The sequence below is a fragment of the Mobula hypostoma genome, chromosome 27, assembly GCF_963921235.1.
Source record: "Mobula hypostoma chromosome 27, sMobHyp1.1, whole genome shotgun sequence".
Lineage (NCBI taxonomy): Eukaryota > Metazoa > Chordata > Chondrichthyes > Myliobatiformes > Myliobatidae > Mobula > Mobula hypostoma.
In genome coordinates this window covers 37,479,660-37,499,060 of record NC_086123.1, presented here as the reverse complement: position 1 = coordinate 37,499,060, position 19,401 = coordinate 37,479,660, and the positions used below count along the sequence as shown (strand labels likewise).

Sequence of the window (19,401 nt, the reverse complement as noted above, 5' to 3'; positions counted from 1 at the left end):
AGGACAGCAATAAGATGCAAAGCTGGGCTGAGAAATGGCAGATGGAATTCAACCCAGATAAGTGTGAAGTGGTTCATTTTGGTAGGTCATATTTTGAAGACAGAATATCATATAAATGGAAAGACTCTTGGCAGGGTGGAGGATCTGAGAACTCCTGGGATCCATGTCCATTGGACACTCAAAGCTGCTGCGCAGGTTGACATTGTTGTTAAGAAGGTGTATGGTGTATTTGCATTCATCAACCATGGGTTTGAGTTCAAGAGCCATGAGATAATGTTACAGCTATATAAGTTAGACCCCACTTGGAGAACTGTGTTCATTTCTGGTCACCTCACTACAGGAAGGATGTGGATACTATAGAGAGAGTGCAGAGGAGATTTACAAGGATGTTGCCTGGATTGAGAGGTTGAATGAACTTGGCCTTTTCTCCTTGGAGCGATGGAGGATGAGAGGTGATCTGATAGAGGTGTTTAAGATGATGAGAGGCATTGATCATGTGGATAGTCCCAGGGCTGAAGTGGCTAACATGAGGGGCACAACTTTAAGGCGCTTGGAAGTAGGTACAATGGGGATGTCAGAGGTAAGTTTTTTCCACACAGAGTGGTGGGTGCGTGGAATGCACTGCCAGCAAAGGTAGGAGAGGCGGATACAATAGGAGCTTTTAAAAGCCTTTTAGATAGGTACATGGAGCTTAGAAAAATAGAGGGCTATGTGGTAGGGAAATTCTAGGCAGCTTCTAGAGTAGGTTACATGGTTGGCATGGCATTGTGAGCCAGAGGGCCTGTAACGTGCTGTAGATTTCTATGTTTCCATGTTCATCAGTGACCCCCTCTAGCTCTGATACGAGCTTCCACCATTGTGTTGGTGTCATACATTGTGCAATGGTGTGAGTGAAAAGAATCTGGATGCACAAGAGACTGCAGATGCCGACCCCAGACAATCTGTTGGTGGAATTCAGTGGGCTTAGCAGTATCTGTGGATAGGAAGGAACTTTTGATGCTTTGAGTCAAAACTCTGCGTCAGGACTGAATGTGGTGAAGGGAGAGGACCAGCAGAAAGTGGGGAGGGGCTGTGGTGCAACAGGAGTCTGAGGCAACTCGTGGACAGAGGATGAGCAAATGATGGCTGCCCAATGTCGGTACAGGAGTAACGTGATAGTGCTGGGGAAACAGGCATGTGTGGATGTTCCGAACAAGGAGCTACCTTGGCACACTCAATGCTGGATATGCCTCACCTATGGAATGGTAAGGCTCAGTTTTGTTTGATTTTGAGTTAGCCTGTCATTTTCAACCTCAAAGTGCCTTGAAGTACAGATTTTCCATGGATTACAGTACCTACCAAGGCCTCCTTTATGATAAGTGAAGCAGGCAGCATGATAGACCTATGTTTCTGTGCAGAGCGAGTTAAAGCCATGCTTTGTAAAATGTCATTTACGCTTCACATCAAGTAAGAGAATGTAGGGCCAGCCTGAAGCCACAACTCAGCATTATATAAGCAGTGAAGAGATTACAGAAGCTCAGAATCTTTCAACTGTGTTCAAATGCTTCCCACAGAGATCGATTTCCAGCTACTTTATTGTGCACAGTTATTCAGGAAGGTAAATACACACAGATGGTGATTCATATTCATCTTATGTATGCACACCTCACGCTAAGCTATACAACTAAATCTAAACTCAGTAGCCACTTTATTAGGCACATCTGCTTGATAATGCAAATATATAATCATGTGGCAGCAACTGAACACATAAAGCATGCAGACATGGTCAAGAGGCTCAGTTAAACATCAGAATGGGGAAGAGATGTGATCTAAGTGACTTTGACCACGGAATGATTGTTGGTGCCAGACAGAGTGGTTTGAGTATCTCAGAAACTGCTGATCTCCTGGAAATTTCACACACAGCAGGCTCTAAAATTTACAAAGAATGGTGCAAAAAACAAAAAAAAATCCAGTGAGCGGCAGTTCTGTGGATGAAAATGCTTGTTAATGAGAGAGGTCAGAGGGGAATGGCCAGACTAGATCAAGCTGACAAGAATGTGACAGTAACTCAAGTAACAACGTGTTATAACAGTGATGTGCAGAAGAACATCTCTGAATGCACAGCACTTCTGATCTTGAAGTGGATAGGCTACAGCAGAGGTCAACCATGATCGTACACTCAGTGATCACGTTATTATGTACCTCCTGTACCTACTGTGTGTAAATTTCCACAAAATAAAACCACTTGCAAATGATTCACTTTAACAAGGGTTAAAAAGGTACCTTCTGTGGGAATGTATTTGGACTAGCCAATGGACAAGTACCTCATTTCGGCAATTGCAGGGCAGATTGACAAATACTGGGGCCACCCACTCATCAACTTCTGTCCTTTTTACAATCATTGTTGGGTCTGGCTGGAACACAGTCACAGTCTGGGTTGGTATTACATATGGGTAATCAGGTACCTAATCCACAGTCACAGTCTGGGTTGGTATTACATATGGGTAATCAGGTACCTGGTCCACAGTCATAGTCTGGGTTGGTATTACATGTGGATAATCAGGTACCTGAAAGTGAAAACACCAGTTATTGAGATGGTGAAGAAGGCATATGCCTTCATCATTTTAGAGCATTGATTATAAAAGTTGGGAAGTCATGCACCACCAGATTCAGGAACTTATTGCCCCTCAACCATCAGGCTCTTGAATCAAAGGGATAACATCACTTGCACCATCACTGAAATTCTCCCACAACCCATGGACTCTCTTTCAAGGTCTCTTCATTTAATGTTCTTGATATTTATTGCTTATTTATTTATTATTATTATTTCTTTCATTTTGAACTTGCACGGTTTACTGCCTTTTGCACTCTGGTTGAATGCCCACATTGGGCAGCCTTTTATCGATTCTATTATGGTTATTATTCTATAGATTTATTGAGTATGCTCACGAGAAAGTGAATCTCAGGGTTGTATATGATGACATGTATGTACTTTGATAGGAAATTTACTTTGGACTTTGAACTTTTTGAATTGTTCCTGTGCTGTACTGTTCAATTTTTTTTTATAATTCACACAAGATCAATGGAATAATAAGACCAAAAGACAGCAACATATTTAGGCCCATCAAGTACACTCTACTGTCTCATCATAGCTGATTCCAGATCCCACTCAACCCCAAACACTTGCCATCTCACTATCTCCCTTGATGCCCCAACCAATCAGGAATCTAACAACTTCTGCTTTAAATATACCCATGGACTTGGCATCCACTGCAGTCTGTGGCAGAGCATTCCACAGATTCACCAGTCTTTGGCTCAAAAAATTCCTCCTTACTTCTGTTCTAAAGGATGTCTCTCAGTTTTTTGAGGCTGTTCCTTCTAGTTCTGTTTACCCCCACCAGCAGAAACTTCCTCTCCACATCCACCCTCTCTAGTCCTCTGAAAATTCAGTAGGTTTCAATGAGATCCCCACACATTCTTCTAAATTCCAATGAGTACAGGCCCAAAGTTGACAAATACTCCTTATATGTTAACCCCTTCATTCCTGGAATCATCCTCGTGGACCTCCTCTCGACTCTCTCCAATGACAACACATCCTTTCTGAGAAATGGGGCCCAAAACTGTTGACAACACTCCAAGTGTGGTCTGACTAGTGTCTTATAAAGCCTCAGCATTATCTCCTTGCTTTTATATCCTATTCCCCTTGAAATGAATGCCAACGTTGCATTTGCCTTCTCAACCTGTAAATTAACCTCTGGGAGTCTTGCACAAGGACTCCTAAGTCCCTCTGTACCTCTGATGTTTGAATTTTATGATAGTGAATTACATAATAGTCTACATTATTTTACCAAAATGCAAAATAAGAAAAGCCACAAGAAGTGAATTGCACACATCGAACTCAGGGAGACTGACTGCCGGTGGCTCTCACATTCAGGATGCCTCGTCATCCTCTTTCCACATGGCTTTCAATCAGATTCACTAACTGAATAAGGATGAGGGGTTGTAAATCCCAGCACCACACTGGGTGATCCATATGTCCATGAAGACAGAAGAACATGATTAATAATAGATCTCAGTGATTAGCACATTTCCTTTTTCCTCTGGAACTTTGGTGCGAATCAAGCTGGCATGATAAATTTTCCTTTTTCCCTACCGGATATAAAACCTCATCCTTGGCTCCTATAATGAAAGGTGCTAATTCTTTTCATATTCAATTAACAGATTGCCAAATAAATAAGTAAAGTGCTAGAGATTAGATAACAATTCTCTGTGTCTCCCACTAGGTGCTGTGTAAACTGGGGTAGTCTGCAGCAGAGTACACAAGCTCCAAGGCAGAGCATACAAAATTACACAATTATACTATTTCTTTCTTCATCTTTAAGATGCTTTCAAGAAATAAACTCCTAACAAACATCTGCAGTGCCACTGCCCCAAGCATTTGGAATCGATTGATCAAACTCACTGTGGAATGAATTGGGACATTGCTCTACACTGCAATGAACCATAAAAGTTTTCTGTGTTTGTGATTTATAGAAACTGCCAGCTTCTCATCTCCATACAAAACCAATGGTGGATACGATCCACGAGCTCCTAACACAACTTGACTTCCAAACCTCGGGCCATCCAGTCCTAACCAAGCACCAATCTGTGGTTTGATCAGCTTGCAACTTTAGAATTGGAAAGAGAGGTCTTGAATTTAGATAGAACCTTTCCCAGCCTCAAAGAGGTTTATCACACACACACCATTTTACATTTTTTTAAAAAAAGCTTGCCCCACACCTTTTTTGAACTTTTCCCCCTCTCCTTAAATGCATCCTCTTGAGTGTTAGATACTTCAAGCCTGGGGAAACATTACTGGCTGTCTACTCTATGCTTCTGATAGTCTTCTGTATAAAACTCTGACAAGGTCTCCCCTCGGCTTCCTCCCCTCCAGAGAAAACAACCCACATTTATCCAACCTCTCTATAGCACATGCCCTCTAAACCAGGCAGCATCCTGGTGAACCTCTTCAACATCCTTCCTGTAATGGTGTGACCAGAATTGAATGTATGGGTTTTGTACGGAGCCAGGAAGATCAGAAGCTGACAATTTCTGTTATTCGCAAATACAGAAAGCTGTGAACATCCACCGCAGTGCAGGAGACTGCTCTCAATTCACTCGAGAGAGCATTTAGTAAATCAATTTGAACTGCTTGGGGCGTATTGTGAAATGCAAACTCCCACAGTGTGGCTGGATTATCCGTCACTGTGATGTTTATTGAGGGAATGTGTGACCCGCGTTCTGGGGATAACACGACTGCACCTAGCTAAAATGGTGTGCTGAGATCTAACATCCTCCTGAGAGGCCAGGCAGGCGCAGTTTAAGGCCCAGTTAAAAAAAGAGATCATCTGAAAAGGCAGGATACGCTTGAAGAAAACTGCATATCAGGTAGCATCTGTGGTTAAAGAAATAGAGTTAATAGCTGTTCTGGTGAGAAGTGATTAACCTGGAGTGTGAATGAAATAGTAAGGGTGATCAACACCTCCACCCACCAACCCACCCCATCACCACCACTTTATCTATTCTGTCAGAGTCACCTTACATACAGACACTCCTGTGCACTTTATGGACATACAATCAATATATGTATATAAGTTATCCTATATATTTATATTGTACTTTTTATCGTGTTCTTTATTTTAGTGTGTGTCTTTTGCAGTATCGGATAAGGAGTAACGATTATTTTATTCTCATTTGCACTTTGTATATTGAAAATGACATTAAATATTCCTGTCGCAAACAAGAGAAAATCTGCAGATGCTGGAAATCCAAGCAACACACACAAAATGCTGGAGGAACTCAGCAGGCCAGGCAGCATCTAGGAAAAGTCGACGCTTTGGGCCGAAACCCTTTGGCAGGAGTGGGGAGAAAATGCTGAGGAGTAGATTTAAAAGGTGAGGGTGGGGAGAGAGAAACACAAGGTGATGGGTGAAACCTGGAGGAGGAGGAATGAAGTAAAGACCTGGGAATTGTATTGGTGAAAGAGACAGAAGGTCATGGAAGAAAGAAAAGGGGGGAGGAGCACCAGAGGGAGGCAATGGGCAGGCAAGGAGATAAGGTGAGAGAGGGAAAAGGGGATGGGAAATGGTGAAGGGGGGGCATTACTGGAAGTTTGAGAAATCGATGTCATGCCACCAGGTTGGAGGCTACCCAAACAGAATGTAAGGTGTTGTTCTTCCAACCTAAGTGGGCCTCATCATGACAACGGAGGAGGCCATGGATGGACATATCGGAATGGGAAGGGGAATTAAAATGGGTGGCCACTGGGAGATCTGGCAGATGGAGTCGGCTTAGCGAATCGGTCTCCCAATCTATGTTGGGTCTCACTGATATACAGGAGGTCACACTGGGAGCACCAGATACAGAAGATGACCCCAACAGACTCACAGGTGAAGTATCGCCTCATACTGTTTAGGGCCCTGAATGGTAGTGATGAAAGAGGTGTTGGGGCAGGTGTAGCACTTGTTTCACTTGCAAGGATAAGTGCCAGGAGGGAGATCAGTGAGGAGGGACGAATGGATAAGGGAATTGCGTAGGGAGTGATCCCTACAGAAAGTAGGGGGGAGGGAAAGACGTGCTTGGTGGTGGGACCCCAATGGAGATGGCGGAAGTTTTGGAGAATTATGTGTTGGACACGGAGGCTGGTGGGATGATAGGTGAGGTCAAGAGGAACCCTGAGAAGAAGTATGGTCCAGGTAGCTGTGAGAGTCTGTGGGTTTATAATAGACATCAGTGGATAGGCTGTCTCCATAGATAGAGACAGTGAGATCGAGAAAGGGGAGGGAGGTGTCGGAAATGGGCCAGGTAAATTTGAGGGCCGGGTGGAAGTTGGAGGCGAAATGGATGAAGTCGACGAATTCAGAATGGATGCAGGAAGCAGCACCAATGCAGTCATCTCTCAATTCCTCCATCTCCGCCACTTCTGCTCTCAGGATGAGGCTTTTCATTCTAGCATGAGGGAGATGTCCTCCTCCTTCAAAGAAAGGAATTTCCCTTCCTCCACCATCAATGCGGCCCTCAACAGTATCCCTTCCATTTCATGCACATCTGCTCTTATCCCACCCTCCCGCCACCCAACCAGGGATATGGTTGCTCTTGTCCTCACCTACCACCCCACCAGCCTCCGCATCTGAACCTTCTGCCATCTCTACCGAGCACATCTTTCCTTCCATCCCAGCATCCTGCAGGGATCGCTTCTCATGCGACTCCCTTGTCCGTTCATCCCTCCCCACTGATCTCCCTCCTGGCACATATCCCTGCAAGCAGAACAAGTGCTACACCTGCCCCTACGCCTCCTCCCTCACTACCATTCCGGGCCCTAAACAGTCCTTCCAGGTGAAGCAACCCTTCACTTCTGAGTCTGTTGTGGTCATCTACCATGCCCGGTGCTCCCATGTGGTCTCCTGTATATCGGTGAGACCTGACGTAGACTGGGAGACTGTTTCACCGAGCACCTATGCTCTGTCCACCACAAAAACTGCATCTCCCACTGGCCACTCATTTTAATTCCACTTCTCATTCTGATATGTCCATCCATGGCCTTTTCCACTGTCATGATGAGGCCACACTTATGTTGGAGGAACAACACTTTATATTCCTTTGGGTAGCCTCCAGCCTGATGGCATAAACATCAGTTTCCCAAACTTCACCCCAGCCCCCCTTTACCATTTCCCATCCCCTTTTCCCTCTCTCACCTTATCTCCTTGCCCACCCATCACCTCCCTCTGGTGCTCCTTCCCCCCTTTCTCTTTCTTCCACGGCCTTCATCAATCAACTTCCCAGGCTTAAATTCATCCCTCTCCCTTCAGGTTTCACCTATCACCTTGTGTTTTTCTCTTCCCTCCCCCCCCCCCCCGCCACCTTTTAAATCTACCCCTCAGATTTTTTTTCTCCAGTCCTGCTGAAGAGTTTTGGTCCAAAACATTGACTGTACTCTTCTCCATAGATACTGCCTGGCCGGTTGAGTTCCTCCAGCAGTCTGTGTGTGTTGCATTAAACATCTCTGAATCATTTCTTTTTCCACAGACACTACCTGATCTGCCAGACTTAGAGCCAGGATTTCGACATGCTGGTTCTTAATTATCCATCAATAAATAGGTTTAGTAGTTCACCATCTAAATCTCAGTTTTCCAAAGAATGTCACTGAAATTTTAAACTGTGTTTCATCACAGATACCGTCCAACTACCAGGTGTTTCTAGTAGGACACGGTTTTCTGGGGGCGGTGTGGTAGGATAGTGGTTAGTGTAATGCCATTACAGTGCTAGCAATCACTCGGCAGGGTTCAATTCACACCACTGCCTGTCAGGAGTTTGTATGTTCTCCCTGTCACCGTGTGGTTTTCCTCTGAGAGATCCAGTTTCCTCCCACAGTCCAAAGACATACTGTTAGGGCTCGGGAGCTGTTGGCATGGTATGTTGGTGGAAACGTAGTGCCACTTGCAGCCTGCCCAGTACAATCCTCACTGATTTGATTGACACAAACAACACATTTCACTGTATGTTTCAATGCACATATGACAAATAAAGCTCATCTTTAAAGATCTTTAATCCTTATACCAAGGTTTCCAACATCTACTTTTTTTTGCCTTCAGTCCACATGGAGTAATTGGTTAAGAGGGAGATCTGCCATGTGCCACACAGATATAAACTGAACTCGCGACGTGTCTCGTAGCCGCAGAACAAATTCAATGAAAGTGTTGCAATCCGAGCACAGGTAGCAAAACGTTCAGTCAAAGGTGTGTTGAGGATTTAGTCAGTTTATAAATTCACCTTCCGTTGGGAAAGGATTTCACTATAAAGCAAATGTTATGATGTCAGTAACTAATTAGTTGTCAAGACATCACAAGGAAGAAGTGACAATGTTTCCCACCAAAGTGTTTGAAATCACTTCAGTCACTAAACACACTGGCTAAGTTCCTTCATCAGTCACATGGATCTCATCAAACCCCACATAATTGCTTAAAGGTTTACAGTGCTGTGTCTCTGAATGAAATGAAATTAATATGCTAATTCAAATTCCCTTTAGAGTAGATCATTAGCAAAAAAAAAATCAAAAGAATTGGTAGACATATATAAATCAGAATCAGGTTTATTATCACTGATATATGTTGTGAAATTTGTTCTGCAACAGCAGTACAGTGCAATGCATAGAACCTACTGCAGCTAATAGTAAGTATAGGTATAAAAGAAATATTAATAATAAATAAATGAAGTTATTGATGCTTTGCTGCACACTTGAGTGCTCAGTTGGGGGTGCTGATGCTTTTTTTGTTGGTGGGGAGGGGGGTCGTCGCTTTGCTGATTATGCGTGGGAAAGGGGAGTTGGGAGAGGCTTTCAGGTTCTAACATTTAACTGTCACTCGCTCTCTGGGGCACTCCTCTGTTTTTGTGGATGTTTGCGAAGAAAAAGAATTTCAGGATGTATATTCTCTGACATTAAATGTACCTTTGAAATAATGCAAAAAGAGAGCAGAATACTAAGGCAGTGTTCATGGACCGTTCAGAAATGGAGGAGGGGAAGAAGCTGTTTCTAAAATATTGACTGGGTGTCCTGGACAGAGAATACGTTGCAGGGGTACAGGGAAATAAGGAGATAGTATTATTCCCCGGGAGGCAGAATGGACTGATGGACTGAGTGCTTCTTTCTGTATTGGATAAGTGTAGTGAAAGTGGGAAAAAACTAGCAAAGCCAGGTTGACTGAATGTTCTTCAAAAGCATGAGCACAAATGGTCTTCATATGTCCTGTGCTTCTCTGATGAAGGCACTCTTAAAAAGAAATCTTTCATAATTTATTTCCTTTCTTTTTCTCCCAAGTACTGTCCTTTCCTAAATAACACAGAGTTGAACAATCTACCTCCAGTTCATCCTGAGCAATAATTGCTGCTCAGACAACTTCATCATGGGCATTGGCTTTTCCAACATCCAGGACATTTTCAAGGAGCGATGTCTCAGACAGGCAGCATCTGTAGGTGAGGACCCACCACACCCAGGATGTGCCCTCTTCTCATTGCTACTATCAGGAAAGAAGTACAAGGAGCCTGATTCAGGAGCATCTTCTTCCCCTCTGCTATCAGATTCCTGAACAGACATTGAACCCATGAACACTACCTCACTACCTTTTTATTGTCTTTTTGCACTATTTATTTAACTTAAATATGTAAATATAATTAATTACTTACTATAATTTGCAGTTTTTATTTTGTATTACAATGTACTGCTACCACATAACAACAAATTTCACTGTATTTGGTGATATTAAACCTGATTCCGATTCTGGTTCCTACTCCTGGTGTCTGAAGCTAAACTTTCAATCACCAGGCACCTTGTCCTCTGGGAATTTCCTCAAGATCTAGACACCTCCTTCCCTGCCTCTCTTTAAAACTGTCCAAAAAATTCCCTGAGACAACAAAGTTCAAAGCATGTTTATTGTCAAAGTATGCCATATACCATATACTACACTGAGATTCCTCTTCTTGCAGGCATTTACAGGAAAATAGAGAAACAACAGCTTTCCAACAATTTCTCCATCTAGTCGTTCTCTGCTTTCCTTCTAAGGAGACTTGGCTTGAAAGCAAGTACATCCACAGCTTGTGAGTGTTACGGACTCTAATCAAGTGGAAGGTCAAGTTTGTCTGTGAGGAGTTTGTACATTCCTCTGTGACCATGTGTGTTTCCTCCCACATTCCAATGACGTGCAGCTAGTGAGCTGTGGCATGCTACATTGCCACTGGAGGCATGGCGATACTTGTGGACTGCCCTGCCTTGCAATGTGTGGGTTATCGATGAAAACGCTGTAGGTCAATGTTTTCATGCACATGAGTTTTCTGTAGTGGCTTGGCACCTTGCTCTTACCACATTGATTCCAATCACTGCTTCGAAACTACTCAATGTCATTATTTACTTCAGTACTACATTCCTCTGGATTTCTTACCAGATTTGAAGTTTGATCGATAACTGACACCGTGGATGCTGGAGAGATCTCCCCCATGTCAAAGGTCACTTGAATGCCTTCCTGTTGAGCAAAATGACAACTATCAAAAAATTGGTATTAAGCCATAAAATCCTAAAATAAGATAGGAGGAAGATTATTTATTTCAATATCTACAACCGTTAGAGTGTAAAACACTCTGTATTTTTAGCCGCCATGGGCTTGTTGCAGTTATCGCAACCCTATCAAAGCTCAAGGCGTTGGAGTTCGGAGTTCAATTCCGATGTCTCCATACATCCTCCTGTGGATTCCGTGAGTTCTCCCCGGGTGCTCTGGTTTCCTCCTGCAATCCCAGGATAGGTTAACTGTTCATTGTATATTATCCCACGATTAGGTTAGAGTTAATCGGGTTTTTCGGGGGTTGGTGGTGACCTGGTTTGAAGGGACGGATGGATCTACTCAGCACAGTATTGCTAAATTAAAATAAAATAAATAAAAACCTCGTTCAAGTGATAAAAGTTATAATGGCACAGAGACATTTTTCAACAGATACATTTCCTGTTTCTTCTTCAGGAAAGCAACCAACAAAATCAAAGACCCCACTCACACTGTTCATTCCATCCCTCCCCTCTCCCACCCACACCGGTCATTCCATCCCTCCCCTCTCCCACCCACACCGGTCATTCCATCCCTCCCCTCTCCCACCCACACCGGTCATTCCATCCCTCCCCTCTCCCACCCACACCGGTCATTCCCTTTCCTCCCCTCTCCCACCCACACCGGTCATTCCATCCCTCCCCTCTCCCACCCACACCGGTCATTTCCTTTCCTCCCCTCTCCCACCCACATCGGTCATTCCCTTTACTCCCCTCTCCCACCCACACCGGTCATTCCATCCCTCCCCTCTCCCACCCACACCGGTCATTCCATCCCTCCCCTCTCCCACCCACACCGGTCATTCCCTTTCCTCCCCTCTCCCACCCACACCGGTCATTCCATCCCTCCCCTCTCCCACCCACACCGGTCATTCCCTTTCCTCCCCTCTCCCACCCACACCGGTCATTCCATCCCTCCCCTCTCCCACCCACACCGGTCATTCCATCCCTCCCCTCTCCCACCCACACCGGTCATTCCCTTTCCTCCCCTCTCCCACCCACACCGGTCATTCCATCCCTCCCCTCTCCCACCCACACCGGTCATTCCCTTTCCTCCCCTCTCCCACCCACACCGGTCATTTCCTTTCCTCCCCTCTCCCACCCACATCGGTCATTCCATCCCTCCCCTCTCCCACCCACACCGGTCATTTCCTTTCCTCCCCTCTCCCACCCACACCGGTCATTCCGTTCCGTCCCCTCTCCCACCCACACCGGTCATTCCCTTTCCTCCCCTCTCCCACCCACATCGGTCATTCCATCCCTCCCCTCTCCCACCCACACCGGTCATTCCATCCCTCCCCTCTCCCACCCACACCGGTCATTCCGTTCCGTCCCCTCTCCCACCCACACCGGTCATTCCCTTTCCTCCCCTCTCCCACCCACATCGGTCATTCCATCCCTCCCCTCTCCCACCCACACTGGTAATTCCATCCTTCCCCTCTCCCACCCACACCGGTCATTCCCTTTCCTCCCCTCTCCCACCCACACCGGTCATTCCCTTTCCTCCCCTCTCCCACCCACATCGGTCATTCCCTTTCCTCCCCTCTCCCACCCACATCGGTCATTCCATCCCTCCCCTCTCCCACCCACACCGGTCATTTCCTTTCCTCCCCTCTCCCACCCACACCGGTCATTCCCTTTACTCCCCTCTCCCACCCACACCGGTCATTTCCTTTCCTCCCCTCTCCCACCCACACCGGTCATTCCGTTCCGTCCCCTCTCCCACCCACACCGGTCATTCCCTTTCCTCCCCTCTCCCACCCACATCGGTCATTCCATCCCTCCCCTCTCCCACCCACACCGGTCATTCCATCCCTCCCCTCTCCCACCCACACCGGTCATTCCGTTCCGTCCCCTCTCCCACCCACACCGGTCATTCCCTTTCCTCCCCTCTCCCACCCACATCGGTCATTCCATCCCTCCCCTCTCCCACCCACACTGGTAATTCCATCCTTCCCCTCTCCCACCCACACCGGTCATTCCCTTTCCTCCCCTCTCCCACCCACACCGGTCATTCCCTTTCCTCCCCTCTCCCACCCACATCGGTCATTCCCTTTCCTCCCCTCTCCCACCCACACCGGTCATTCCCTTTCCTCCCCTCTCCCACCCACACCGGTCATTCCATCCCTCCCCTCTCCCACCCACACCAGTAATTCCATCCCTCCCCTTTCCCACCCACACCGGTCATTCCCTTTCCTCCCCTCTCCCACCCACACCGGTCATTCCCTTTCCTCCCCTCTCCCACCCACATCGGTCATTCCATCCCTCCCCTCTCCCACCCACACCGGTCATTCCATCCCTCCCCTCTCCCACCCACACCGGTCATTCCGTTCCGTCCCCTCTCCCACCCACACCGGTCATTCCCTTTCCTCCCCTCTCCCACCCACATCGGTCATTCCATCCCTCCCCTCTCCCACCCACACTGGTAATTCCATCCTTCCCCTCTCCCACCCACACCGGTCATTCCCTTTCCTCCCCTCTCCCACCCACACCGGTCATTCCCTTTCCTCCCCTCTCCCACCCACACCGGTCATTCCCTTTCCTCCCCTCTCCCACCCACACCGGTCATTCCATCCCTCCCCTCTCCCACCCACACCGGTCATTTCCTTTCCTCCCCTCTCCCACCCACACCGGTCATTCCCTTTCCTCCCCTCTCCCACCCACACCGGTCATTCCGTTCCGTCCCCTCTCCCACCCACACCGGTCATTCCCTTTCCTCCCCTCTCCCACCCACACCGGTCATTTCCTTTCCTCCCCTCTCCCACCCACATTGGTCATTCCATCCCTCCCCTCTCCCACCCACACCGGTCATTTCCTTTCCTCCCCTCTCCCACCCACATTGGTCATTCCATCCCTCCCCTCTCCCACCCACACCGGTCATTCCGTTCCGTCCCCTCTCCCACCCACACCGGTCATTCCGTTCCGTCCCCTCTCCCACCCACACCGGTCATTCCCTTTCCTCCCCTCTCCCACGCACACCGGTCATTCCCTTTCCTCCCCTCTCCCACCCACACCGGTCATTCCCTTTCCTCCCCTCTCCCACCCACACCGGTCATTCCATCCCTCCCCTCTCCCACCCACACCGGTCATTCCCTTTCCTCCCCTCTCCCACCCACACCGGTCATTCCCTTTCCTCCCCTCTCCCACCCACACCGGTCATTCCATCCCTCCCCTCTCCCACCCACACCAGTCATTCCGTTCCGTCCCCTCTCCCACCCACACCGGTCATTCCCTTTCCTCCCCTCTCCCACCCACACCGGTCATTCCATCCGTCCCCTTTCCCACCCACACCGCTCATTCCATCCCTCCCCTCTCTCACCCACACCAATCATTCCATCCCTACCTCCTCCCACCCACAGTGGTCATTATATCCTACCAACTTCTCATAACATCCTGCTGTCTACCACACCTTGCTTCTGAAGTCTCAATGTTTAACCTGTTTATTTACGTTGTAGTTTTTTTCAAAGGATGAGTGGCTCCAATGGACGACCCATCAGACACTGAAGGCCAGTGTTTCCAGTGAGCATCTCCCATGCCTAACACAAGATGCAGAGTAGAACTGAGGTTACCTCCTTGTATCTCTCAAGCGGGGACACAAAGATATTCTCATGGAACAACATCTGCAGCCTCTCTTGTGCATAGTTGTGACACAGTGTCTCAAATGTTGCTGCCCCGTCCTTTCCTTGGCCCAGATTCTGGAAGCCCGGAGTGTCCAACACCATGATTGATGTCAGTGACAACTTTTGGGAAGAAAATGACCTGTGGGATACGATAAAAAGAATGGCTTCATGAACAAAAACTGCTCTCTATTGTGTCTTCAAGTGCCCAGTATTCTTTTGGACTCTACATTCCGAATGAAGGGAATGCAGACTTGTCACTGGAAGAGGGAAAAGAAAAGCTGCCCATTCAGGGACACACTTCAGCTCCATTCTTCTTTCTTGGGCCTGAGCAGAATTTAAGAGACATTTACAGAACTCTTAGATAGGCAAGTGAATGACAGGGAAATGGGGGGCTGTGTAGGAGAGAAGGTTAAGATTGATTTTAAAGTAGTAAAAGGTTGGCATGACATCATGGGCTGAAGGGTCTGTACTGTGCTGTAATGTTCTGTGTTACAGGAGATATCTAATAGAGTGTCCACACAGTGTATGCGTAGTCTTCTGCTGCTGTATCCCATCCAATTCAAGGTTCAAGATAACTGTGCATTCAGAGATGCTTTCCTGCCTACCGCTGTTGTAATAAGCGGTTATTTGAGTTATTGTCACCTTCCTGGCTCCAACCAGTCTGACTATTCTTCTCTGACCTCTCTCACTGACAAGGCATTTTCACCCACAGATTTACCACTCAGTGGATGTTCTTTTTTTTGTTTTTTGCACCGTTCTCTGTAAACTCTAGAGACTATCCTGCATGAAAATCCCAGGAGATCAGCAGTTTCTGAGATACTCAAACTACCCTTCTGGCACCAATAATCATTCCATGCTCCAAGTCACTTAGATCACATCCCTTCCCCATTCTGATGTTCTGTCTGAACTACAACTGAACCTCCTGACCATTGCTGCATACTTTATGCATTGAGTTTTATGCATGATTGGCTGATTGGATATTTGCATTAACAAGCAGGTGTACCTAATAAAGTAACCACTGAGTGCATATACTAATTAGCTCACAAAAGGTTTTAGGTTTAGGATAAAATTTTTAATGTATAAAAGACGAGACCTCCACAGCTCCACTAACCGTTGTCTGAGCAACTGCTGCTTCTCTCTCTTGCTAAGCCGCCTGGATTTTCCTTTAAGAAAACAATCCCCATGTCCTAGAGTATCTAGCGAATCCCCTCTGTCAACCAAATAATAACTTTTTATATGTCCTATCAACACCTTTCAAAATCCTCTGCCGAACTAGGATTCCATGTTCTAACAGCTTGTCAAAGGCTAGTTCTATTGTTTCAGCCAGGCCTCCTCATGTTCTAGTCTCCACAGCAAGTAAAATAATTGCTTGTATTTTTTATACTGCCAATCCCCTTAACATCTTGCAAACTTCAGTCAAATCTCCTTCTAAATTCCATGGAGAAGTTCCCTAGTTTGTGTAATTTCTCCCGTTAAAACTTGCAGTGAGGTACTCCCTCTCAAGCCAATATCTCCATCCTAAGGTCTGATGCTCAGGACTACACAACTACCCAGCTGTAATCTAACCAGAAAATCGATTGGTAACAACACGATATCTGTTGCCTTGTATTCCATTTACATATTATGCCCCTTTTCTATTTTCCTACCAAAATTAAAATAATTTTACATTTTGCCTCATTGTACTCCATTTGCTAGGTCTTTCTTTATGAATTCAGATTAGTGTTATTTTCCACACGTACATCAAACATACAGTGAAATGTGTCACTTGCATCAGGTAAAATCAGTGAGGACTCTGCTGGGCAGCCTACAAGTGTCGCCATGCTTCTGGCACCAAGATAGTAAGCTCACAACTCACTACCACTAAACGTTATGTTCGGAAGATAAGAGGAGAACTGAAGCACCCAGAGGAAACCATGTGGTCATTGGGAGAACATAGATTCAGTGGCCACTTTATTGGGTATCTCCTAGTAGGTACCTCCTGTACCTAATAAAGTGGCCACTGAAGGTATGTTTGTGATCTTCTGTTGCTGTAGCCTGTCCACTTCACAGTTCAATATGTTGTGCACTCAGAGATGCTCTTCTGCACACCACTGTTGTAACGCCTGGTTATTTGAGTTATTGTTGCCTTCCTGTCAGCTTGAACCAATCTGGCCTTTCTCCTTTTACCTCTGTCATTAAGAAGGCATTTTCACAACAGAACTACCACTCACTGGATGTGTTCTGTTTTGCACGCCTTTCCCTGCAAACTCTAGAGACTGCTGTTGTTGAAAACTCCAGGAGAGAAGCAGTTTTTGAAATATTCAAACCACCCCATCTGGCACCAACAATCATTCCACGGTCAAATTCAATAAGATCACATTTCTTCTGATGTTTGGTTGGAACAACATTTGAACCTCTTGACCATGTCTGCATGCTTTTATGGCTGATGATTATATATTTGCATTGATGTGTAGATGTAAAGTGGCCACTGAGGGTATATTCTTTTGCAGCTTCCTCATATTCTGTTCACAACTTTCTTTCCTACCTATCTTTCTGTCATCAGCAAATTGAACAACCATACTTTGATGCCATGATCCAAGTCCAGTTTCATCCAAGCTGAGTCCCCTGTGTCTGTTCAAGGGACACCACTCCTTACATGTTATCCATCACAGACAGACTGTCTGTGCCTATTCTGTGATTCCTCTTCGACACCAATCATCTATCCATGCCAATATATACTTCCTTTGCTAATCATCTATCCATGCCAATATACACTTCCTTCACCAATTATCTATCCATGCCAATATATACTTCCTACACTAATCAACTATCCACACCAATATATACTTCCTACATCATAAGCTTTTATTTTTCCAATCCAACCTTATCAAGTGTCTTCTGAATGTTCACCTTTCTGCTTTATGTAGAGAACATGTGACTTCAAGACAGAGCAGAATTGTGCAGCACGGAAAAAGAACATTCAGCCCACTGTGTCCATGGCAACTTCTTTGCTCATCTACACTAATTCCATTCACCTCCATGAGGACTGTACTATCAAAGTACACTTATGTTACTCTATGGTACCCCAAAGAAATTCACTTTGAACTTTGTATTTTCTTTGTCTTGCCTGTTTAAAGTGTCGGTCTAAATGCCTCTTAAATATTGTAATTATATCAAATTCCACCACTTCCTCTGGCAGTACATTCCGGGTATCAATCACTCTCCGTCTAAAAAGCCATCCCCCTCAGATCCCCTTGAAAACTCCTTTCTCTCACCTTTAAATTATGCCCCCTTGTTTTTGATATCCTTACCATATTATGACTACCCACCTTTTCTAGGCCTCTCTTAATCTTATACACCTCTATCAGGTCACCCCTTAGCCTCTTTCACTCCAGGGATAAAAAGTGCACCCAACTTGCCCAATCTCTCCCCATTACCCAAGCTATGAGAGTTCTGAACTAATCATTTCTTTCCTATCCCCTTCTCAGTGATGCCGCCACACACCTGGATTCTTAAAATGCCACCTCTTAGTTGCTCTTTGCAATATTCTTTTGTTTTGCATTTGTCGCTGTATTTATTGCCGTAATTATTATTATCATGTGCATTGTTTACGCTGTGAGCTTCACGCGAGGCAGGAATTTCAGTGCACCCTGGTGTATATGGCAATCATCTGAATCCGAAGTCCCCTGATTCAGGGCTTAGAACAAAGAACAGCACAGGAACAAGCCCTTCAGCCCATAATGCAGTAATTAAGCTAATAATGGTAAATTGCTGCTGCCTGCGCATGGTCCTTATCCCCTCCGTTCCCCGCACGTTCAACAGCTACTTAAAGTGCCTCTATTGTATTTGTCGGCTCCATGACCAGCACTGTGGTAGTGCACTCCAGGCACCTACCACTCCCTGTGTAAAAAAAATCTTGCCCCGCACATGTCCTTTCAACTTTCCCTTCTCACCCTTAATGCACACTTATTATTAGGCATTTCAATCCTGGGATAAAGATACTGTCTATAGATGTCTTTCAATGTTTAAAATTGTATTTAAAATGATGAGGGGGATAGATAGAGTTGACGTGGATAGGCTTTTTCCATTGAGAGTGGGGGAGATTCAAACAAGAGGACATGAGTTGAGAGTTAAAGGGCAAAAGTTTAGGGGTAACATGAGGGGGAACTTTACTCAGAGAGTGGTAGCTGTGTGGAACGAGCTTCCAGCAGAAGTGGTTGAGGCAGGTTCGATGTTGTCATTTAAAGTTAAATTGGACAGCTATATGGACAGGAAGGGAATGGAGGGTTATGGGCTGAGTGCAGGTCGGTGGGACTAGGTGAGAGTAAGAGTTCGGCACGGACTAGAAGGGCCGAGATGGCCTGTTTCCGTGCTGTAATTGTTATATGGTTATATATAGTTAATATATTATAAACCTCTATCAGCTCTCCGCCCGGCCTCCCCACCCCCCACCCCGCCGAGAAAACAGCCCTTGTTTGTCCAACCTCTCTTCAATCAGACTTTAAAGAATCCTAATAAATTGGGCAAACATGATTTCCTTTACTCACAACCATTTTAGCTTTGCCTGATTACTTTGAGATTGTCTGACTGCACTGCTGTGACACGCTTCAGGGTAACTGACCTACATCTTCCTCTCTTTTTGAATAAAAGAGATATACGTGCTGTTTTCCAAACTTATGGGACCTTCCCCAAATCTGTCTT

The 19,401-nt window shown here is 45.9% G+C and overlaps 1 protein-coding gene across 6 annotated transcripts in view; it reads right to left on the bottom strand.

Annotated features, from left to right (window-relative positions):
- The window catches only part of LOC134338586 (unconventional myosin-XVIIIb-like), a 471,306-nt gene that overhangs the window by 223,436 nt on the left and 228,469 nt on the right, over positions 1–19,401 (bottom strand). For all 6 annotated transcript variants that reach the window (XM_063034529.1, XM_063034531.1, XM_063034532.1 and 3 more), the window contains 2 exons: positions 14,671–14,860; positions 10,950–11,030 (listed from right to left, as the gene is read on the bottom strand). In XM_063034529.1, coding sequence (XP_062890599.1) covers positions 10,950–11,030; positions 14,671–14,860 — 271 coding nt within the window. The remainder of the gene's footprint in view (positions 1–10,949; positions 11,031–14,670; positions 14,861–19,401) is intronic.